The following is a 25,467-nucleotide window of genomic DNA, read 5'->3' as shown; positions in this document are numbered from 1 at the left end:
TGAACAGGTGTACCTAATAAAGTGGCCAGTGAGTGTATAATTAGTGGAACATCTATGACATCAGAAGGCCAATTTTGCACAGCAAACATGCACAGGTGTTATGGCTCTGTTGGATTCAAACGTCTCAGTATTCAGCCATCATAGATTTTATTATTTACACCTGTGATTTTCCTTCTATCACATGTCAAATGTCTTCAGTAGAAGAGTGAACTACAAACAAAGACAACAAAGCTTCCATTCCAGTTTCACCTTGAAACCATCATCCTCACAATTACATCCATCCATCCATCTTCATCACCTTATCGCGTCAAGTCACAAGGGCAGGTGCTCCAGCAGGGGACACCAAACCTCCCTTTCCCGGATATATAATATATAGATATATAATCTCTCCACCTTGTCCTGGGTCTTGCCTGAGGCCTTCTCCTATCTGGACGTGCCTGAAACACTTTCTTAGGGAGGATCCAAGGGGGCATCCTTACCAGATGCCCAAACCCCCTCAACTAGCACCTTCCAACGCAAAGGAGCAGCACCTCTACTTGGAGTTTCTCACAGATTACTTGGCTTCTATAAAAAATATACAATACCAAAAATATGCTCACTTTTGAACGTAACTTACTTAACAGTCATAGTTTACAGTTAAATAGTGATTTATCTGTTTGATGCATCTTAGAGACTGTTTCTTGTACTGCTGTACACATAAATTTCCATGTAAAGACTCAGTAAAATATGAGTAAAATATTCCCTTCTCTCCTCTCCCATCTAATCAAACCTAATATTAGACAATTATCTTCCGAAGGAGGTATTTTCCATCAACAGATATAAACCCCTATTAGATAATGTTCTGAAACCTTTGAAAGAAATGATGTTGCTCATATAATAACGAGTGTAACATACCAACAGTGTCTAGATGTGTGACACCAGAAGCCTAATTGATGTAACTGAGAAATCATCTGGTGTAAATTAGCCTCGACCTCAGCACCTCTCCATCCTGGTGATGGTATTAAAGTAAAATTGAGCTAAGATGAGCTGTTCAGCGACCACAGATTTCAGTGAAATACTGGCCTGGTATTGGTCAAATAAAATTTGAAACAGTAACTTAAATATATTTAGAAGTGTCATGTAATCTAAGACACAGTTCAGCAGTGAGATTCAAAGAAAAAGTTTCACCCAGATCTTCAGTATGAAGCTGCTGAGTGAGACATTTCATTTGTCATGTTGAACGACCCCTGGTGGTGCAAACTGGAAAACACATGTGTAGGATTCACCTCCAGTAATCCGAACCACCAGGAGCTTTTATCAAAATATTATTTTTATTATCAAATACTTACATAAAAATAAACAATACGAAAAGCAAATACAACATTTTTATCAGTGAGATGCCAAAATACTGATTAAAAAAAGAGCAGTGGTCAAAACAGTTCAGCAGAGATGGAATCATTTCACATGTGATGGGCTTACTGGGTTGACATGTAAAATCCATTCAGTGACCTGAAAGTGAAATCATAATAATTCTCTAGAAAACAGAGAATGTGTGCAGTAAGGTCCAGTGAGTAAATAACTTATTTTGAAAAAGTAAGAAGACCATTTATCACAGTCAACAGACTTTATAGGTTTACACTGTACGTTTAATTTTAAGGCCCCTGTTTAATGTTTCAGTGTTTATAGATTTAACCTCATCTATAGTAATCAGTCCCTTTTTCATTGCATTCTTGAATTGTGGTTGTGAACAGATATGAGTGTTTTGAGTCCTTTTGGCAATTGCAGAAGTTCGGTGTTGGAAGGTTTTCAAAATGCAGTCCTCCAAAACTCACCTGTCCCCTGTCGTCTCTCCCACCCATCCCAGAGTTTTTAAACCCTCTGCGGCTTTAGCCTAGCCGACCAAACCTGTCGTTTCTCTGCAAATGCCTGGTACAGCTGGCACAGCAGAAACTGGAGTAGTATGAGTTGGAGCAAAGTCGGGCGTAAACTATCAGCTCGCAGTTGGCAAGCTCAGGCTGGTCCACGCATTCTGGCGGCACATCAACACCTGCAACAGCAGAGTTGAAAGACAGTCCCATTTAGACTTGTTTTTGTGAGTCATAAAATAAGTTCAACACACCAGAACATTGTGTGGTGTTCTGTAGAAGTAAATGAATCTCGAAGTGACTACATCAAGCTAGGTGAATCACAATGCCAGTCTTTTACACTTTCTTTCTGCTTGTTTGTTCACCTGCATGGCACAGATCTTGTCTATTTTGTATTACCTGAAAAGGATTTTCCAACATTGCTGAAAACATATGCCTCGTTAGGCTGATTCAGATTGATGCCCACATCTTTTTTTCAGTGATTTAAATACTTGTAGTCAGAATAACGACAAGGCTCAGTCTCATTATCAGGCTATGGCATTCTTATTTTTTTTTAGAACCAATTTTGTTGTCAAAATCATAGTTTAAACCAAAAGAAAACAAATTTTTAACTAGATATGAAAGCTGAAGACTGCTTTCTAAACGATGGCATCTAAGAAAACCTGGTGACTCTGGTTCAAACTATGATTTTCTTCATATGTGTACTGTATTGCAAATGAGAACATAAAAGTGTAAGGGTGGCTGAGTTAGATTATTATTCCTACCTTGATGTGTGTCTTTAGTGACTCTAACTTCAGCCGTGGCACTCACAGAGTAGATGCCAGTGTATGCGTTACAGGTGTAAGTGCCCTCATCTGAAGGCTTTACGTTATTCAGGATCAGGCTGCCGTCGGAAGACACCAGGATGTTACGACCGTCTGGACGCACTGGTACACCATTTCTGCAGTGACAGTGAAACAATTGAAAAGCCAGTTAAGGCACATGAGCTTTGTGAACCTTTTACTCCTGTTGTCTACGAAAATCAGTTCACATCAACCTCAAGTGAAGAAAAAGACTTCCTTACCTTATAAAATCCATGTTTTTGTATGTAGAAATTCAAGTATAGTGTTTGTTTTTATCTACTGGATGTTCTTATAAAGTAATTTAGATATTATTTTTGAGAAACTGTACAGAAGAAATGATAATTTTATTATTATCATTATTAATATATGTTATATGTTTATGTGGGTTCATGAGTGATAAACTTTGTGATCACGTACATGTTAATGAAAGCAAAAGAAACATATGAATGTTATGGGGAGTTGGCTTTTAAAGTTAACTTCCCATTAATTTTTTTTATTTTGGCAGACAAATATCACCTGAATATCTTTCATATATATAAAACCCTATTAGCAAAGTATTTTTTTTTTTATTTTGTCACTTTTATATCTTACTTTTAAACCAAACTCTGTAAGTGCAGTTCCTTGCTGTGCTGATTATTCTTGGGCCCAAAATAAAGGATCAATTCATCATCAGGTCTAACACAATAAATACTTGAGCTTAAAAATGCAAATTATTACCTGGACCAGCCTATATTGACGTTGTCCCCTGACACCACACAGGGGAGCAGAGCTGTGCTGCCTTCAGACACCTGGATGTTATTAGGAGCTGTGGTGATCCTCAGGTCAGCTGGACAATAAAACAAGAAAGCAATGGTGATTTATTCCAACCTGAAAACCCTCACAGGTTTACACTGAATTATTTTGGATAACCCCCCAGAGGAACACTGCTGTATATCTTAAAGATATCCAGCTATACTGACCTCTGGTGGTGATTTATTGAAAATACAACATCCGTAGATGTCTGGCAGTCACAAGGAACACACAGTTCTAGTGAGCGTGTTTACAGCTGCATGTTCTGTGTTTAGCTTGATGACAGACATTAAGACATTAATTAAACTTACCTTGGATTCTGAGCTGCAGCTGTTTCTGCTCTAGCTGCTGCTGAGTGGAGGCTGTACATGTGTAAACACCAGAGTCCCCCGGCTTCAGAGAGCCGATGATCAGCGTGCCATCTGAATGTTTGGTATACCTGCAACCATCATGATCCAATAAGAAACTCATGCAAGTGTGATGTGGAAACATTCAGTGCACATACAGTGGGAATAGACTTTTCAGTGAAGTAGGAGACAACTTATTTCTAGTAGTTAGTAAACTGTTAATATTTGCATATTCATTGCATATAAGATTTCAGCTTAATCATATTTTTTTTGTAACAAGATCATTTCTTTGACCAATGGAATACCTTGCACATCAAAAACTTTTGTTTTTCTCTAGACAATTCCTTCACATTCATGATGATGTACAATGATAATTACCTTGAGTCACTGAGGGTCTGTCCATCTTTAGTCCACTGAATGTTGACAGACTGAAGTGCTGAAGGAGGGACAATAGTGCAGGGCAGTCTGGCAGTTTGTCCTGCTCGCATTTCCAGCAAAGAAGAGCTTGACCGCTCGATACTGAACCTGAGAGAAATTACAGGTACAGAAAGCTGATGTCAGCGACTGTTTCATCATTTACAGCTTCACACATTTAATGTACATCAGAGAGGACACTGGAAAGACTGCAAAGTATTACTAATACTGTGTGAAGAGAAAGAGAGATTGTTATTACCGAGGGAAAGGAACATCTCTGGGCAATGAGGTAGGAATCAGCTGAGATGATCCCTCTATGAGACACAAACACACACGACTGGGTGAATGCTCCTGTCATAATTCACTCACACATCATGTCACGTGTGTAAAGACATGGTGGTCAGCATGTTCTGACACAATCTATGACATCATCTATGACATCAAGGCTTTGCCTCAGTCTTCTGGATTTTCGTGTGACAAACTAATTGGGGTTAAAGTGGGTCGAATTAAGATTTGACCGAATCTGGCCCCAATTAGACGATTGTACACCGGGTGAAAGTTTTTTGGAATTTACTGGACAATCTACACTCTGTTTATATCTATGCAGGTTTTTAATCTGTAGATAGAATTAAAAAATGTAGATTTCTTACAGTATGATAAAAAAGATAACAAAATGTTGAAAAAAATTTTCTTTGTCCATATTAAAAAACAAGCATAAATTTAGAATGACCAAGACAAAAAGTCTACGGCACAGCGATGCTTAAAGTGAAATGCCAACAATGACAACGCAAACATGCGGATGTTTCGCCGGTGCAATGTCCACCATGTTCACCACCGAGATCTGCTTACTAGCACTAAACACAAAGTACATCTGAGGCTGATGGGAATGTAATTAGTATTACAGGTATTTTATCAGAGGCAACAAAACAATCAGTCTTGGCCTGATGGCAGCGCCAGAGGAAAAGTCAGGGGATCACCAAAGTTATTCCAGCTCATTCTCTGTGCACTCTCAGTACCATATTTCATCCATCCAGTAGTTGTTGAGATATTTCAATCATATACAAGAATTATTCTATGATGAATCTACTAAATACATCAAACTATTTCGTACAGATTCACTGCATTACCTGTGACAGACAGGTAAATGTAGCGGTGGTCTCTCTCCTGTTCACGAGTTGCAATGCACAAGAACCAACCAGAGTCTGACTTAGTGAGAGGACCAATTAACAGGGAACCACTGGGCTGCTGGTGATGCCTAAAGAAAATGCAAGCAAAGAGGTAAAGCACACACAATGAAAGAAAGCAACATTAAATGGATATTAAGCCGCAACTGACCTGTGCGTAGACAGAGGGATGCCGTCTCTTCTCCACTCGACAATGACAGTAGAGGATGGTGGCGGGCTGACTCTGCAGGGCAGCACCACTGTCTGGCCAACTAAAGCTTCCACTGTCGAGGGGTCGGTCTTATCGATGGTCACTTCTCCGAGGGTCAAACTGAGGAAACAGGAGGGGATACAAGGATGGAAGGAAGGAAGGAAAGAAAGAAGGAAAAGGAGGCAGGCAGGAGAAAGTTGGGAAACAAAGAAAGAGAAGATTAAAGGGAGGAAGGGAATGAAAGAGTCACTTTATGCTCTACTGTTGGTACTTTTATTAGTGGTCACCAAAGCAAGCATAAAGATCGCCCACAACCTGGCTTCAGAAGTTCAACAGAGAAAGCTCAGAGAGAAAAGACAGGGAAGAAACCCAGCTATGGCACACATGCAAATTGAAAAATGACGAGACAAACAATGCAACCTTCACCCAAAAAACAGCAAGTTCTGTGTGTTACAAATCCAAAAAAAAGTTTAAAATCAAAGCTGATGGTGTCACACACAGAGACAAAGGATAATTTCCCTTACACCAGAAACAACTAGATGACAGGGTTTAGTGATTACACACATACAACGACACATGAAGCATCACAGCAGAACCTTTATTAGTTTGGATCTAATGACATCCTGGTGACAACACAAAGCCCAGAGGTGGTGGCGACTGACACAGTGAGGTAGCAGGCACAAATAAGCACAAGACGACAAACATTAACTCTAGACAGACAGTGAAAAGTCCCCGAAGCATTAAACAGAAGAGCTGTCCATTTAGGATCGCTGTGAGGTTGTCAACTTCTCCAGATGTTTTGTTGAGGTTAAAGGAAGAAACAAGGTGTTGCAACTTAGGCAAGCGTGAGAGCGACAGTCTGTGGAGCTGGACGTACAGTAGCATCACTAAGGTCAATTTAACAAAGCAAGGGTTTTGATTATATTAGCATCACAAGATTAATGTGCATCTATATACGTAAAATTAAGCACATGTAACACATGAAATATTGTGTTGTACAGATAATAAAAATGGGAATGGCTGTTTAATATAACGTCTTTAAAGAGTATCTTAACACCAGGTTCTTTCTGGTTAAATGTTTCAGATCTGTTTCTCTGACTACAGCCACCACGTCTAACAGTGATGTCATGATGACTGACACACCCTGAAGTACACTTCTACGTCATAGCAGCAAGGTGAAGCGTTAAATCACAAGGTCAGATTTTCACGGGTGTTAAGTTACTCTTTAAGTTAGATGATTTTATCTCAAAAGCTTGGCTATTAATTTAGTCTTTGATTTCTCTTGCTTTTTACAATTACAGTTGCTTCATTAGTAATTTTATTGATTACACGACATTTTGTCGTATTATTACGTAATTCTGGATCTGGTTTATATAAATTTAGTCATGTAGGACTTGCAGAATAATGCAGGCTGGGAATATTTGTATACATGACACAATGATAAACAACATAAACGTCATTATAATACTTTGGGGAAAGTGAATGATGCACATGATTTGTCTGTGCATGGTGTTTCAATCTCCTTCAGCTCACTCTTTGGCAGAGCTGAGTGGATTGGGGCTCCTTCAGCAGGGGTATAAAGGCTGTTAACAGCATTATGAGGCGGTGCTGGGGCAGGGAGTGAGCTTTTCGCCATGCTCCCTGGGTCTTCAGGATCTTACCTCGCTGCTGGGACGGTGTGCTGGGCAGCAGATGCAGGTGAAGGCCGGCGCACGCGCATATGGACTCTAGCTCTGTGGGCATGGGTGGCGGCACTTGTGGCCTGTCTGCCGGTGCCGCTGGTCGAGCCTCCCTGGACTGTGAAAATCCTCCCCATGTTGCGTGACCCCCTGCCTGCTGACCCTCCAGATGCGGTGCCTGCTTCAGACACGGTGCCTCCTTCAGATGTGGCCCTTCCAGGGGTAGATTCTCTTCTAGAAGTTGGCTCTCCCGCTGGAGCGACTGGCCCCGGACCCTGTTGGCTTGGTGCAGGCACCTGGCACACCCTCTGGCACTCAGCCCGGGACATGAAGTTGTTACTGTTACCGTGGCAACTTCCATACCAGAAGTGCACACACTTGGAGGTGATGACGTCGTAGTGGTAGCGTGATATCCAGTTGCTGCAGGAGCCGGCAGCACGAGGCAGGGAGCAGATAGAGCGCTCAACTACAGCAAGGAAACAGAACGGGCAAAGTTATTTTCTGTCAGCACATCCCTCAATCACTGGCAGTAGAGCTTCTAATTGGCCAATAGAAAAAGACTGTGGTTCTACTACACAGATCCACATAAGAATTAATACTAGTTGATGACAAAGAGGTAGGAAAACATTCTCTTCACAAATGGGAGATAAAGAACACAAAAAACAGAGATTATTGTGTAATAATGTATTTGCAACTTCTCAGTCCCTTACTGTGATTGGGTGGGTTTGGGCAGCCCTCCCCGTTGGGCCCTACAGCAGGTGTGGTGCGGTCATAACAGCACCCGTAGGTGGTGGTACGGCACTGTGCTGCATTCTCAGTGGGAACAGAAGGAGCAGCCTGAGGAAACATGACATGACACATTAGAGGAATGGCGTTTTAAAAAAAAACTTGCCACATAGTTTTTTGTGTATAATGTTTTTTCTCATTGATGCCTATTAGCTGGCACTAGCTGGAGTTTAGGAGATTTCCTCGTCTGAAGTGCTATAACTGCCATAAAAACAATAATAAAGGAAATCAGTGAGGAGAAATTGTCTATGCCCCCAAAAGATTTACAAATAACATTTTTCTGCTGATGTTTCTGAGATGTTTTTTTCTAAGGTTTCATTCTGGGGGACAATTGATACCTTTCAATAAGCAAATATCTCTTACTTTTCTGGTCGACCAAGTCAGAACATTTCCAGCACTGTCTCCCATATCATATATAGAATAGTTTGTCTAAGCCAGAAAACATATGAAAAAACATTGCTTACAGTGGGTGCAGGGGCCACATACTCCACGCAGCCCTCCTTGTTGGGGCCCTGAGCAGCCGTCACTCTGTCTCTGCAGCAGCCGTAACTGACACACAGAACAAGAAGGGAACAGTACAAAGAATAAAACTTTTTGTACAGAAAGTTTATGCCAAAAATAACAAATATGTGCTTCTTTGACATTTCTAAGAAAACCTCAACCTCTGCCTGGTCACTTAGGGGTAGTTAGTGTGGTCATGTGTAATGCCAAACAATCTCTGGTTAGAGTGGTCACACAGTCATGAAAGTGACACCCAGACAAAGGCTCTAAAACGGACTTTATATATAACCTCAACCACAGTGTAATGTAAGGTTGGAGCTGGATACCTGGTCTGAATGCATGATGGCTGGACAGGACTGGAAGCTGGGGCCCGTGGGCAGCCCAGACCCTGGGGGCCTCCGGCTGAAGTACGTCCATCTGGGCAGCAGCCATAATAGGACTGGCTGCAGTGGGGGGCCGGGGCGGAACTGTGAGGGTCGTGAACCGTGTTTGTCTGGGTTGGGTCCGTCTCAGGCCTGCGGACTATGATGAAACCAAGTGGGGGATTTCACACATTGTACATGCAAACTAGACCTCCACAGTTCATGGCTACACAAAGCAATAGAGAAGTTCACACATCGCTTTAGAAAATTTACAAAAGAGTCTAAGCTATTGTGCTTGAGGCCACACAGTCTTCACAGGAAGCTAAAACACAAAAGCATGCAAATAAGAAAAGAACTGCTACAAAACAAATGCATATAATTATAAAAAAAAAACAGTACTTAACTATTTGTTTATGGAAATATAAAACAGGAAACAGCGGAGAATGAATTGGAACAATGAATAAACAATCTCACGGGGAATGAACACACACTAGACCTCAAACTTGAAATTCGTGACCACTGGGACGGTGCAGCAGAATCCCAGAACATGCCAAAAACACAGCAGCCAGCACTTGCACACTTCAATGCTTTGGAAATATTTTAAGTAAAGCTGACAGTGCCCGTGGACCCCTGAAAACATGTCAATCAGGCCTGGATAATTAGTGCTGGGACAGGGACAGGACGGGGGGAAAGGGTGGGGGGGGGACTAATGGGCACAAAGTGACAGGAGTTATATCAGCAGAGAGGAGGGGTTTAGGGGAACTGAAGGGTAGCAATTATTAGGCTGCCATCACACCTACTTTTTTTGTTTTCTTTGGGCCAAATTGTAATGGAAAAGGTTTATTTTTCTAGAAATATGTTGCAGTTATAAATGTTAATCTAATCTCCTGTTAATTAATGTTTAGTTGATCTTTCCCAGAGAGTGAGTGGTAACTGTCATTGGACAGGTTTTGCTGGTGAGTTAAAGAGTTACTAAAAGAGACAAAGTGAGAACAGAAAAAAATGTTTTTGCAAAGAAAAAGAAAAAGCCAGAAAGGTGGAGGAGAATACACACCAGCCAAAATCATTTTTCCCAACTTGGCGAACCAAAAGGCTTCATTATTAATGCTGATATTAAATCATTGATACATTATTTTAATCATTAGTAAAGCAGTTACCTCCAGGTTATTAACCCCTTTATAAACTATGAACCTTTAGAAAGTGGTACACAAATCCACTGTCAGTTGATGCATCTTTAGCCACAGTCTGACAGTTTTTGCTCTGTGCCAATTCAATTATTCTTGACTTTTTGAGTAAATTGCAGCAGCTAAAATGGTATCTCTATCACATTGCACACAAAATTTTTGGGCTGTGAACACATCCTTAGTTTCATAGACAAACCTGTTGCGTGATCTGGCACATAGGGCTGGAAAACAGTCTGTGTGTTGTCGTGTCCTCGTGGGTCCTGAATGCTGGGAACAACTGCACAAAGAGCAGGTAGAACAAACACAAAACAACAAGAGCTCAGTACACAATGTAGGTGAGTGGATGAATTATCTTGATGAAGACCAAATTGTTGATGCTGTAATATGTTTTCCCTTTTTTTGATGAATTTTCAGCAGGTGACTGTCTGTTCAGTGACGCTAACTAGTTCTTACTGGTTCAGTCACTTATTCTTTACCCTAGAAATTATTTACAGAGAGAAAACTTCAATTTCTATCCTCCAGGATTTTTCTAAAGAGAGAGCTGCAGAGATATTTAGAACATTTAGTCTAATTAAAATGTCATTTGAAGTACAGCAAAATATATATATAACACTGCAATATATTAAATAATATTAAAATGCAATATTTTAAATATTATAAATAATGCAAATTATGCAGTGTAATGTTATGTGTTCACTCTTGCAATACAGAATAAGTGACAAAAACAACAATACAGCATGAAAGTATATGTTGCAGGAGCAAGAGGCCTAATTTAGTAGCTTAATCTGCATGTGGTCACCCTGTGGGCTGTAGCAGGGCTGGGTGTTGCACCGCTCCACTGTGGAAGGTTTGGGATTGGCGTTACATTGGTCCATTGGGTACAGGTTCCTCTCTTGGTCTGAGCAGATCACCTGGCGCTCTCGTGAGCCGCCGCCACAGCTCGTTGTGCACTGGAGGATAATGGAGAGAGAGATTATAACCAATGAAAACTGCCACAATAGCTGCAGATGAATGTTTGTGTGTTTGTGTTCCTGCTCACCAGTCCCCACTCTCCGACGTGCCAGCTGATCTGTTTCAGGCAGGCCGCCATCTCACAAGGTCGGACAGCAATTGGACGGAGCAAAGTCCTGCAGGATGTTTCCTCCAGCCTCATTCCTCCTGAACCAACACAGTTGACTTCCCTGGTCTGTTCACCTGACCCACAGGTCACTGAGCACTGCAAACACAACAGCACAGATTTTATTTCTTTCTTATTTTCTTAAATGTTGAGGCCTTACAGTTATATTGTTTGATATCACTTCAAGTGCAAGAAAAGAAAAAAAGTCAAATCTGAACTAAAAATTGCAGCTTGTATTTCTTAAGAGTCTGTTATTCCATCCAGTGCACTCTAACTTGCATTTAGTGTTGTTCTTCAAGGCTTACATGACTTTTCAGATTTTCTTGGCTTCCCATGTAATCTTGGTTTTACATCTTAGAATTTTGCATTGATGATTACATTTAAGTCAGAGATCTAAGCATCTGTTCTTCCTTCTTTTTGAAAAGCCCTTAAAATTTAACACCATACCGCTGTTTTAAAGACATTTTCAAATTCCACAAAGATTTTTATTTCCAGCTGACGTGAAGTACATTTTGTCACCTACCTAAATAAATTTTTTCACCTGTTTTACAAGGTTTACAATCTAACCCAAAAAAGATAGTAGCAAAGTCACAAAGCCTCATTGCTTGTCTCATTTGATGAGTTTATTATTCTTTTTTCACTTATCTTCACTTTCACTTGAAACAACAGTCAATCTAGTTGTGCTAAGCTAAATGTGCTAATAAACATAGTATTGTTGTATTAAGTATGAATACAGAACGGTGCAGATTTTGCACCAATTTGATACAGCCCATTAATTGCTTATTATTGGCAAATTGTTTGTTTAGTCTGAATCACTTTCCCCTCTCTGTGGTCACCAACGTTTTGATTGTTCACTCACCGCGCTCCATCTACTCGCACGATACTCTGCACACTTGTGCATGTTGCAGGTCTGTAGAGTGGGCGGTGCCTCAGCGTAGGCGGCACAAATGGCATCCTCCACCACGCGGGGGCCCGAGGCATCATGGGAGACGCACTCCACTCTGCGCACCTGAGAGCCTCCCCCGCAGGTAACTGAGCAGGTATTCCACTCACCCGTTCTCCAGCTGGGAAACCCCCCCGGGAGGGAGCGGAGACCATAAACAGAGGTCAGAAGATGTAGTACAGAGAAAATGTTGAGGGTTTCATTCCAAAATTTTAAAGAAAAGTTCTTGTCTGGTAAAAGAGGGGGTGAATATTTCTGAGCAGAATCAATATGACATAGAATATGATGTGGGCATTTCAAAATCTGGGGAATCTAGAGCATCTCAGTTAGCAGAGATGGTTTTCTATTGAAGTCCAACTTTGTATTTCTGCCCAGTGACATGGGAACTTTGATATAAATGCTTGTGCAGCATTAAAGAGCAACATAACATCTCCTGATAATCTTGTGTTTGGCAGACATCCAGTGGTTTAACTTCTCACCTTGCTGGAGTGAAGGAAAAGTTCACTCCAGGATCCCTTACAGATGCAATAGACACACTTCTGACCAGTGACCACAAAAAACACACAGAGCAGAGATGCTCAGAGATTAAACAGACAGGTAGTGAAACACCGCTTTTTAGCCTTGTGTTTTGTCCAAAATAACGTTTTTAAACAGAGAAAAGCAACATATAATCTGAGAAGCTGGAACAACATTTAGCATGTTTGCTTGATAAACAACTTTCAAAGATAAATTGAATTTTGAAATTTGTGTCCATTTATTTTACATTTTCAAACAATTAATTGATTCAAAATGATTTTAGGAATAATTGAAATCGGTATTTGAGTAATAGACAGTTTTGGAATGAAACCCTTCAAATGAAATGCTCATAAAAGGATGCATTGTTTTAACAAGACAGCTACTGAAAGAAACTACTAGACACACGATTATGTTAAAAACAACACATCCTTTTAGAGACTGCAGTGTTAAAGAAAATCCAGAAACCAGTCACTCACAGCTGAAAGACAGAAAGTATTTTTTCCCCTCCTGGTTAGTTTGAATAGACACTAAATTACTAGAAACAGGCTGGAAAGCAGATCTAAAAACCAAAATTATGACCAACAAGCTCACATTTTATCTCCCAATCTCTATTCCAACTTTAGCACACACATACTGCTTCTGTCCTTCCATGCAGTTTATCTTTCAATTGAGGGATAATGAGTGTGCATTTAGCGTCACCCGAGCTTCATAAACATCTCAGGTTTCTGAGCAGCAGCAGCATCAAAGAAAAGAAGCAGGAAATACCAGAGAGTCACTGACTGAGGCCCTGGCTCTTTACTACCACCACTGCTGCTGTGTCCCATTCAAATGCACCCAACACCCCCTGCATGACGACCTTTAACCCGTGAACACCTCACAACCCACCAGTTACATTAATGGACAGAGTGTTTTACAGTTTGCTAAAGCAATCAAGCAGCAGCCCAGCTCAGCTATCGGGTGAAGAGGCCAGAGGTTGGGAGGTTAAAGAAGTAGGAGGGCTTTGAATGGAAATCTGGCGTCAAATCACTATTCTGTCTCCATGGAGAGAGACATTAAATGTGTCCAGGAAAAATGAGGATCATTAAAAGGCTGAAAGGACATCTCTGAGCTGGACAGTTGCCCCGCGCCTTTGTTCTCGGCCCATATGGAGGAACAGGCTTTCCGCTAAACACAGATGCTAGAGTCAAACACATATGAAGGGGGAGAGTTTTTGATGGCACTTCAGTAGCTAGTAGTTAAAGGTTTTTCATTTTCCAAGTTATCAAAGTGAAAGACAGGATGGATATCAATTAAGAGAATTACTAAAATTGATTGTGCATGCTCAGGAAATCAGCGATTAGAGAAAATAATGACTTCCCCCTGTGTTTGCAGTCACCTAAACCTTCACTACGACTACAGACCCTGGGTTACCTTAATACATAGGCTCTGGGTGTTTCTGAGGGTCTCCACAACTGTGGTGGATACTGGTACGCCATCCTTTCAGACAGTCATAACACACCAACAACAGTCAAGAAGCTGTCTGAAGGTTATTTTTGTCAAAATCACTTACAATGGAACAAAAGTAACCTCTAGATGCTGTTGACCTTAGAAAGTTCCGCTAAAGTCTACTGAAATGTTACCTGCGAGTCTGTGGGCATGTATGCGGGTTGCATGTACGGTTGGTTTGTGGCCTTGGCAGAGATGCACAGAGATAATCGGGGTAGGCCTCATTATCAATGGTGCAGAAGACCAAACGAGACTGGTAGCCTAGGGAAGAAATGCAATGAGAACGGACTTGCTTGTTTTCCACGGAACAGGTTACAAAAAGCTTTAAACAAGTTCTGATCTACATTCAGCTATTTTTAAGTGTTTTTCTGAGAGGCTGACCTGATCCACACTCTCTGCTGCAGGCAGACCATGATCCAAAACTCCAGTAGTAGCCGTCTCTGGAGCGTCCATTAGGAAGATAAAATTCATACTCCACTCCTTGATTTGGCTCCTGGCTGATCAGCTGAGAGGAAAGGGTTGCAAATATAGATTAAATTTACAAAACTGAGATTCTGAGCACTCCACATTTCCTCTAACATCAAAAACCTTGTAAACAATTCTCCTTGACCACCACTTTTGTCCATGACAACTTATTTTAAGACTACTGGTCACGTTTCCATTATATGTACCATAGATATGCATGGTCCCCAGAGTTTGAATCCTAATGTTTTGGTGACTCCCTTACTGCACTGAAATGAGGCCCAAATTCCACCTTGTCAACAGCACATCTAATAATTTAAGAAATAATAAATATAGGGTTAACAATAAAATAACATAGAAAACACATTTATGTACCAAAAATTATGAATTCCTTAGATTTTAAAGACCCAGTGATCTTTCGCCTATAGCCACCCACAGGACCAATGTAACATGGTAATACCCAGTAAATCAAAGTTATCAATATGTTGCTTAATCTTTCTATTGTACATTTACATTTATTCATTTAGCTGACGCTTTTATCCAAAGCGACTTACAATTGCTATACATGTCAGAGGTTGCACTCCTCTGGAGCTATTAGTGGTGTCTATAAGTGTCTTTGTGCCACCAACACCACATAGGCTGTAATGAACCATTGTAGCCTTTACAGGACATTAACGCTTATTATTGATTATAGCTGCTTTAAAGAAAGATTTAGAGTTAATAATTGTCAGACAAAGAAAATAAATGAAAGAATGAAAGTCAAAGCTATTTCAGTGAATGTTCAGTCTTACCTCAACAACAAGGGGTTCAGTGGTGGGGCCACGGCCAATGATGGTTTCAGGGACATTGTCACCCTCAGCTCCTCGCTGATAGTACAGCATAGTTCCAGCAATCGGTGTCGCCCTGGAAAACTCAATTACCCAGTGGCCATTGAGGTAGTACTCACCACGCAGGTTCTTGATAGCTGGCCACGCATAGAGGTTACAGTCATTGTATGTACAGAATATAATCAAACATACTGCTGAATTATGTGCAAGCTGTTAAATGATTTCTTCTGATGCTCTACTAGTTTGTTTTCTAAAACGTGAAACACAAACTCACCAAGGTAGTTGCGTGTGGCCACCGTTTCTCTGATGCTGATGGTGGTGGCTCCAACAGGGATGATGAACATCTGGTTGTAGCCTGAGAAGAAAATGAGACATAACTCTTTTCACACATACAAAATACTGCAAAGTCATACTAAAAAAAAATCTGCATCTCTGACATTGCTCTTAAGAGTTTTGTGGTACCTCGGTGATGGAGAAATTTGCTGGTGTGACAAATGTGATGATTGAACACATCTGACAGTGTGTTGCCAAGTTAAAAATAACATGTTCAGCGTACCAGTTGGCAGGTCGCGTACAGAGAAGCTGTTCTTGACTCTGTAGCAGGACTGTCCGTTACCCCCACACTGCAGGCAGGGGTCTTCCTGCTGAGGAGACTCCAACATATTGTCACAGCCCAGACGCTGAAGAAGGAAAAAGTAAGGAAATATTTCATGAGCAAAAGGTTAATTTGTGCCAGAGTTAAACAGTGATATTGACCTTTCATTCATAGCAGACGTTCCTCCCTGAACACAGAAACTGCAAACTTTCTACACAGTTTGCAAAACCTTCAACAAGGATTACATATTGTGTCTCCTACGAATTTAATTCATCTTTCACTCCTCATTAGAGTCTAAGAGTTTTATAGCATAGCTTTAGTGTCCAGATGCTGTTTAGACAGTGTTCAATCGTAACAGTATAAAAAAAAAAGGAGAAATACTTACTAGAAGTGCTGTGCTTATGAAAATGGACAATTTCCAATACAGTATTAACCATCAAATGTAGTCTGTTTAGGCAAATGTATTGGTATTTGATATTGGTCTTTAAAAATCCAACAGCTGAACCCTTGTTTTTTTTTACAGAGAAGTGACCAAGCAAGAAATATATAACACAACAAAATGTGCTCAAGTCAACATTACATCTAAACACTCCAAAAGGCAAAAGTCCAATCACAAAATAGCAGTTTCAGGGGCCAAACCAATCCCAGATCTGCTTTTACAAGGTGTCAGAGACGGGAAAATCTGTGTAAACACAATGTTTCTGTGAGAGTAGCAATTCTGAAACCAAGCGATTCTGAAATCAGCTTTAAAAAAAGTAAAGGAACAACAAGGTTCAAAAGTAAGACCAGGGAACAGAGTGGATTTTGGAAAGCTGCTTCCCACAGAGCAGGTGATGAAGACATGATGACAGAGGCTAAATAGAGGAGGTGCTTTATGAGGAAAAGGTTTCTGTGATAATAAGTGTTTGACATTACAACATAGTGAAACTAATCCTCTGACGGTGTCCACTCTAATTAATGAAGTTATGCTGTAAACCAGGACTTTGTGTGAACTGAACCTCTGATTATGGCATCTTATCCCCTAAAAAGAAGTAGTTCTCCTTTAAGGTGATAAATCTGAATTTCATATAGCACACTTATGTTGGGAGTGTTGCACTTGAGAGGCCAAAATGTTCCTTTGGCTAGCTCAAGTGCCATGCTAATCTGTAATCTTAGGGCTACAGTGAGCCATAAACCTAAAACCCTGTGTGATGTAGAGGTAAAAAAAAAAAAATGCTATTTAGAAATAAAACTGTATCTCAAGAATCAAATCAAGAAACAAATGCTTTCTGACATAAAAATTCAAAAGATTATCATCTTAACAGAGCAGATTTTATTTGGACCTCTTATTATTTTACCTTTCATCTAGTATCACATGTGTGTTAATTTTCTGTGCTACCTACCTTGCAGACTCCATCAACACAAACATCCCTGCGTCCTGGGTGGCAGGGCGTACCATCAACCACAGAGCTGCGGTGACGATAGAAAAAGTTTTCTCCTCTTGGCATGCAGTTCAGCTCACAGGGGTTCTCAGCTGTCAGAGGGACATGTTTCATTTTAGAAAGTAGGTTCTCTCTCTTCTCCCCATGTTACAGCCGTAGAACCTTAGTATATGTATGTGTATCTGTATTGTACTACTACTTTTACTTTGCTTCTGACCTCCATAGTATGGGAGCCACTTGTAGCGTTTCCCCTGGAAGTCAGTCCCATCAAACTGGGAGCACTGCTCTTCACGGAAATCCCTGGAGCCCTCCGGACAGTCCTGAGTGGAACAATGGGAGGCGGCGGCGACGTCAAAGGACAGTTAAGCAGAAACACTTTCAAGTTTAAAAAAAAGTGACACATCCTATAAATAGAGATAACAAAAACATGATATATATGGTTTATTTAATTATGGCAGAAACACACTACTTACAGATGATCCTTTAATTAGCTTTAACGTTAGTTGTCATTCATCCTTTCTGACAGCTCGGTTATGGATTTATCACAGGCATAAGCATGTTTATAGGCCATACACTGATGAAATGTCGAAGAGAAAAGAGCTTAAGATGTGTTAGTTCACCTGGATGTTGCAGGAGCGGTAAGACTTGTCTGGTCCCACACAGTTGTGTCCTCCATCAGCCCTGTATGTAGAAAATGATGCATCAGTATTAGACAGTGACAGTGTTTTTTCTGGATAATTTAAACATTATTTTCTTAAAACCCACGGATGAAGTAGTTTCTCAAAGCTGAACTAAGAAGAAGGAATCTGTGACGTGTTATCTGCTATATCTTTGCAAAGCTACAAGAGTTGATGGTCTGAGTCACATAAGCCTTACATGATATATATTCAGTTGTAAGGTTGTAGTGATTTAGCTTTGCACTTCAAAAAGTTGGTGGATCAGTAAGAGACATAAAAAGGATGGTCAAAAGTGATCCAGCAGAGAACGAGATATCCTGACTTTGTTCTCTTATAGATAGGTAAAGCTCCAAAAATGCTGGATCCTAAGTTTCCCAATGCAACTGGATACTATCTTTCATGAGACCTCCCCTCTGCCTCCTAAACCCCCACACCTAACTGAGATAACCACGATGTCATTAGCAGTGTTATTTTTTTAAACAACTGTTTCCACATGCTGAGTAGAAACTCCTCATGACAAGTAAACTGACATTCATGTGTAAAATCAGGGGAGTGTCCCTTTAAGCCACAAATATGTGTTTACATCAGCCTTATTGGTGCTGTAAAAATCCACTGTTGCATCATTTCTGACTAAAGTTTCATTAAAAAACTTCATGGAAACCGTTAATGACTAGGTGAGGCTACAGTGCAAGTATGCAAATACAGACTGTCTGCGAGTGCAGAAATAACAAGTTTCAGCTCTGACATTAAGTGGCAATCGTCTTTAATCTGTGCCTGTAAAAAAAATAGCTCTCAGCAACAGGAGAAGCCTCAACATCATCACAACTGAGCCCAAAACTAGTACACCATGCACACAGCAGTGATCCGTGAGACAGGAGATTGTTTTGCCACCCTCCCTTCCAGCCATGATGATAACTCATGATTAAGTCACTTCCAAAAGTACTTGCCCTCAGGCTTAAAAACAAGAGACACTCCTGTCAGCACGCCAAAACTGAAACTAAAACATGTCCAAACACTCAGTGACATCCAGCCGTTACACCTTTTCACCTGAGAAAAGAAAAAACATTTGGAGCATCAAACATGACTTTCAATTTAAAATAAAACATAATAAAAAGGGGGGAAAAGACATTTTATTCATCACACAAAATGAAAATAGATTATATGCCATGACAAAATGACAACCTTAATGCCACTTGCAACACTTTAAAGTGTGAGTCCTATGGATGGTGTTCAGGATATTTTATACTAAACTGAATGTTGGGCAAAATGGGAGTTCCTGTAAAGCAAACAATGAGTCAATGTCTGTCTAATCATAGTATTTAAAGGTGTGATTCTGGCAAACCTGGCAGACAAGATATGACAGAGTTCATCCAAGTCCCTCTTATTTATCATTCTGCTAAAGAGGGGAAATCACTGACAGACTGTCTGACTCACTGACTGACTGTACGGACATGTTGAAAACATCATCTTATGGAGCGCCGATAGACAGATCAATGGAAATCTTCCAAACATCACTTTTCTACAGTATTTCTATCAGGGGTCACTTTATTCTGCACAGGCTGTTTCTCTTATTGTCAATATTCAATGTGAAATACTACATTTTCCTACAGTTTGTCTTCACACAAATGCAACAAAATATCAAAGAAGGTGAATCAGAAAACAGTTTGGAGATGTTCAAAGAAACAGCTCATTACAGACATGTTGTGCCTGGTGGTTACTTCTGAAAAATAACCTTTTCCGATTTATCATATTCCCTTATTGCTCTATTACTGAGGCACGCCTACATTCTACCGAGCACTTAATGGTCAGACAGACAGCAAACACAGAAAATGTTACTGATGAATGACAAATTACTTTTTTGACTGTTGCAGATCACATGCGTACGGCAGCGTATTGGGGCCATTGAGTTAAAAGTAATAATAAAGGTGTGGAGGTAATAATTTCCAAATTTATAGATGTAAATTTATTAGAAAAACACATTAAAGTGATAACTTTATGAGAAATAACCTCACAAATTTACAATAAATAAAATATAATATTCTCTGAGATTATAAAGTCATATATTTGCGAGACAAAACTCAGGAATTCTCTGAGATTAAAGTGACAAATTAATGAGAAAGATTACTCAAAAGTACAATTTTTAGTTATTATTTAGGCTCTGTACTATTAAAAGCAGGGTATGCAGATATTAATAACAACAGCTGTCCCATAAGCTACTTTCACCAACCAGCATTATGGGATACTTTCTTCTGTTTAAAGACCAAAAGCATAAAAATTGGAGAACTGCAGACGTTACACATATTTTCAAGCCCAAATTATCTAACTGTTTTAATGACTGAAAAAAAACTTTAACACGCTGATGGAAGGTTAAGTGCTGTACTTTTGAGGTACCTTGCTTGAAGGTTTCCATTTTATGCTACTTATACAACCTAAACCAGTGGCTTCCAACCCTGTTTGGCTTGTGACCTCTTACTAAACAAAATCTGTCTTGTTGTTGTCAATTGTCACGTTTCAAATGTCTGTGAGTTGCTAGCAGTTCCACCAAAGAGACATTTTTCTTCTAAACTTCTCGGAGGGTTTCATTTAATTTAATTTAATGTAATTTAATGTTAATTTGATATAAAAGTTCAAGGCCCCAAAAGATAAACATATGTAATAGTTCACAAAAAAGCAACGATTAAAGAAAAAAAACAACACACATTTATGTTGTAACTTTATTTTTTTAGATTTTACTTATGGCCTGTGGACTACTACACTTATAACTCAGTGGACTAAACTACTTAACTTTATATATAAAGTAATAAAACTAGCTACATCTTGACCAGCTACAACAGTAATATTGCTGCGTACACAGTGATGCATCAATATTGATCTAATAACTTCATATATAATAATAATCAGTCACAGGGGCCAGAAGTGCTTTTGCTTTTGATGCTTTAGATTTGGCTGCTAATACTTTCATACTTTTACTTAAGCAGGATTTTGAATGACTTGAATACGCCACTTCCCTTTTATGTGTTACATGAGGCAACATGCCGGCTGGATTCCAGCAACACGAGTAACCTTTACATACAAGCTGGCAACACCAGCAAACATGACTTTATCACTCCTCACTTTGTCCTGTTCAGTTACATATAGAGAGAAGCAGCTTTAAAAACCAACATAAAATGGTCAGAAACCCATATATAAAGAAATGGTACCAAAACACGTGTGCAGCAAAGGAAGAAGATTCTTTTAAACCGCTTCTAAAGTCTTTTCAGCCAAAAAGGGCAGATAGAAATGTTCACTCCCCATCCGATCCCCTTCAGCAGCCAACGGGCAACACCCAGCAAAGAGAAATCCTTTTAATGTTAAAGGGCCCCTCCCTGCAGTGTGTTTTTGGATGTAAGACAAGCCCACGTCCTTGTGACTTCAAGGCATTCTTTTACAATCAAGATAGAGTCTGTGCCCATGAACCTCACAATTAGCTTTATTTAAACAGGAGAAAATAACCTGTGTGTGTATTCAGGGCCTCACAATGAACTGAGATTGTTAAAGAGAGACTGACTTTGAGTTTGTGTGCAGCGTGTGTTTATACATGAGCACAGGCATGTTTATATTAACACATGTAGGTGCATTAAAAATAGATAAATACAGGCAGGAGACATACCTGAGGGTGATACAGCGTCTGGTTCTCATGGTCACACCGCTGCCACAGCTGCGGCTGCATTCTCCATACGGACCCCACGAGTCCCAGTGATCCACACTGGGCACCTGGACACAAGACAACATCAGTATGTTAAAAAACAACAACATTAACTCATGTTATAAAGTGTTTTCTTTATAACATGAGTTATAACATTATTATTTTCAGTGAATGAAGTGAGTCTTGACGATTTTGCATTGTCTAATATGTCCCTAATATGTTTCAGACACCAGTTGCCATTATACTTATCATTATGTTACTATTATGTAATGTTGCATTTAGTTTTACACAATGCAACTGACAATTGTTGATTTTTTGCAGTTATAATTGATTATTCTTCCATTATCCATCTATTAGCTACCTACTTATCCTTTAAGAGTTGCGGGGAGTTTTTTAAGTTTCTAAAAACACATTGATGTCTCAGGTTTTGGTGGCGACTTTGCATTCAGCTTTCATTGTTTACCGTGAGCGCTGGAGCCAAGAGCAGCTGAAGGATTACCAGAAGCAGGAGAATCTTCATTGTTGCCTGACAAAAGAAAAACAAAGCATCCAGATTTAGTCGCTGTGACTAATAGAGGCTATTACACATTGAGCAACTTTTTTGGAAACAAGCCAGCCTAACAGGAGAGGAAAATGTAACTTATGTGAGACACAGGCCAATAACATTGAAGAGACTAAAAGGGTTCTCTGAGCAAAACCTCTTTTTATCTGATCCAACAAGAGTAAACACAAAAAAAAAATAAAAAACAAACAGAGTATCAGCCTCAGTTTTGTATTGCCAGGTACATAAATCCGCTATAAATCAGTGTTATGTAGCAGTGATTACATAATAGATATTTAATCAGATCATCAGACTGAACAAACACGGTGAACGAGGTAACAGCATGTTCTGTGGTTTTCTTTTGGAGACACCAACCACAGCAGATAATCAACAGCTGGATCTGCATTACATAGAGGTTTTAGAGAGGGAACTATACATTTTGATGACATTCTTTCAATCCACAGAGGAGGAAGTAATCTAGAAATGGATGAAATTAGTCGATCATCTGAAAATAGCTAACAGCAATTCTGATCATTTATTAATCTTTTTTCCTTCCTGCCAAAACATTTACTGGCTTCAGCGTCTCAAATTGCAGTACATGTCTTTTTATTTAGTCTTCTGTGATAATAAACTGAATTTCTTTGAGTTTTGGGACATTGATCGCAAAAAACAAGACATTTTAAGATGTCATTATGGACTATGGCAAATAGCGATTGACATTTATCACAATTTTCTTACATTTTATGGACTAAATGATTAATGGAGAAAATAATCACCAAATTAAGTTAATTGCAGCCCCTTATAAGTAAGTTATGTGGAGTTCACATTCCAACAAAGATAACATAAGCATGACCTAATGATGTGTTGAAATGTATCTTTATTAATACTTTTTAATGCCACACCTCGATGTAAAGTGACCAACACTTTAAATACCAACGATATCATTTTCATTCACAATCTCATCACTTAATTCCTTAACTGAGCTAAAAATGTATCCTTTGTTGTGGAGAGGATGTTTGTTGGTTTTTGGTCTAATGCCTGCCTGAGAGGGAGAAAGGAGGGGGGGGGGGGGGGGGTGAAGCTGCCAAACCACCTCTGACCGTGTCTGCCATGACGACCAAATGCCCCGGCAGTGAGGGAAAGTCCCCTTTAGCCATGAACACCCCACAGCGAACAGACAAGAAGCCAGAGGGATGATTGTGTCAGAGAGGAGAGCAGAAACGTCTGATCTGTTTCACTCAAACACCCTCACTGTGCCAAAAGCCCCAAATTGAGCAACTAAATACTGTCATCGCCCCTGGGTGGTGGCAATCTACCCAACAGGTTAAATTTACAGCTCAATAATTGCACAGATAAAGTAAGATACAGTTCATTCTCAATTAAGTTGACAATTTTTTTAATCATTTAGTCCAAAAAAATATCAGAATATTGATAAAATGCAATTACAAGTTTCCAAAGCCCACAGTGATGTCTTTAAATTGCTAGTTTAGTCCAACCAGTGGTCCAAAACCAAATGATATTCAGTTCATCAAACAAAGAAAAGTAGCAAATCTTTAAATTATGAGAAAGTGGAACTGATGAATGTTTGACATTTTTGCTTGATAAATTCCTTTGAATGCCAAAATTGCTGTGGACTCATTTATTGTCCATCAACAAATCCATTAATTGATTCACCATTTCATCCTTACTGCAGCCTAATTGAATATTGGCCTTAAACGTAAGTGAGTATTAAACATTAGATAGCCTTTTTAAGTTTGGATACAAATTAGTATTTTTACAATGACATTTTTTAAAATCAAGTTCCTTTAAGACTGCGATGGACTGGCGACCTGTCCAGGGTGTACCCCGCCTTCCGCCCAGTGTCAGCTGGGATTGGCTCCAGCCCCCCGCGACCCTGTACGCAGGATAAGCGGTTGACGATGGATGGATGGAAGTTCCTTTAAGAACAATGCACGGTTTCAAATGGTTTCAAAACTGCTCCTCAGTAACACATCCACTAAACAACTACTAAACACACTGTAGACATGTTAAAGTCAACACATACTTTGAATACTGGTGATATAGAAAGCTAAGCAATAGAACCCAATCAAAGCCACTGGCTCCTCACATTTCGAGAGGCTGGCCTTTTTTTGTTAGATAAGTATCTTAAATTAATAATCAGCTACACAAATTCTTGTCTGATAACTTTATAATCATTCCATTGACTAATCTGACTTAAAGGATGTCCGGTCACACTGACATCCTTCCAGTGCAAATTATATTCTTCACCTGCATCCCTCACTTCTTATTGTACCTGCTCATAAAGGCTTTATCCAACCAAATTAACAATTATTCGTCAGGCAGAAAGGGCAAGCAGTGTCTTGTGCTCTGTATGCTGTGTGTGGGACTAGTCTGCGCAGGGCACCTGGTCAGTCTAGATTCATTTTCTAGACTCTAGAAAATCGATCCTCAAGGAAACTATTATAGCCTATTTCTATAAAGATTTAATAATAAATAGACAGCATCCTATATCTCCATAATAGTCCATATATAAAATTAATAATATTATTCTAGTGTAGGCTAAAAATGTCTGGCGGGTTAGTTTTTGTTTATACATAGTTACGTTAGTTATTTCTCGTAAAAGAAGTGCACCATGACCATAATTATGTCAAGCTATTAACAAATTATCTTTTTAATCTCCCAGTCTAAAACTTAGGGCCTATATTTGACCGTTTTCGCCGAGCGGCCAAGTCCTCCAAAGTGCAAAATAGATAAATATAGGGGTCATGTAGGTGAAATCTTTAGGCTACTCACCCTGTTCAGTGGCTTTCAATGCGGTTTCTTCGAGTCGCAAACCGCCAGTGGATCCTTGCGGAGGACCTTGCAGGACGCACTGGGACTGACAGCTGGTGTCTCTCCCGAACTTTGTCTTGAAGATGCGTCTGTAAAAATCCGGAGTGTCCTCAATATATGAGGAGGGTTATCTGGCTGGAAACCTTTGTCTCCCACTCTCCCTCCCTCCCTGTCTTTCTCTATGTGTCTCGCGACCAACAGGAAACCGACCAGAAGAAGGAGAGAAAGTCTTGCTGGTTAAACC

General features: G+C 39.8%; 1 protein-coding gene across 2 annotated transcripts; it reads right to left on the bottom strand.

Moving 5' to 3' along the window:
• Positions 1-1,276: 1,276 nt before the first annotated feature.
• On the bottom strand, positions 1,277-25,467 carry paplna (papilin a, proteoglycan-like sulfated glycoprotein). 2 transcript variants are annotated; one of them, XM_038729508.1, is made up of 28 exons: positions 25,185-25,467; positions 22,314-22,376; positions 21,815-21,918; positions 18,109-18,169; positions 17,706-17,808; positions 17,450-17,580; positions 16,029-16,152; positions 15,747-15,827; positions 15,437-15,609; positions 14,565-14,688; positions 14,318-14,444; positions 14,109-14,174; positions 12,099-12,303; positions 11,162-11,338; positions 10,922-11,072; positions 10,319-10,399; positions 8,903-9,098; positions 8,540-8,624; positions 8,000-8,126; positions 7,272-7,755; positions 5,572-5,730; positions 5,364-5,491; positions 4,496-4,550; positions 4,201-4,347; positions 3,787-3,914; positions 3,404-3,512; positions 2,609-2,784; positions 1,277-2,026 (listed from the first exon to the last, which is right to left on the bottom strand). In XM_038729508.1, exons 2-28 carry the CDS (start codon positions 22,368-22,370, stop codon positions 1,866-1,868), a joined length of 3,720 nt encoding a protein of 1,239 aa, XP_038585436.1. In that variant the 5' UTR covers positions 22,371-22,376; positions 25,185-25,467; the 3' UTR covers positions 1,277-1,865. The 2 variants fall into 2 exon arrangements, with proteins under 2 accessions (XP_038585436.1, XP_038585437.1); XM_038729509.1 differs by lacking the exon at positions 14,109-14,174 and having other exon boundaries at positions 1,866-2,026; positions 25,185-25,466.

Source organism: Micropterus salmoides, unplaced genomic scaffold (genome assembly GCF_014851395.1).
Source record: "Micropterus salmoides isolate LMB-PRFRI ecotype aquatic unplaced genomic scaffold, ASM1485139v1 Ms_hic_scaffold_19, whole genome shotgun sequence".
NCBI classification, from domain to species: domain Eukaryota; kingdom Metazoa; phylum Chordata; class Actinopteri; order Centrarchiformes; family Centrarchidae; genus Micropterus; species Micropterus salmoides.
This window is presented reverse-complemented; position numbering and strand designations above follow the sequence as displayed.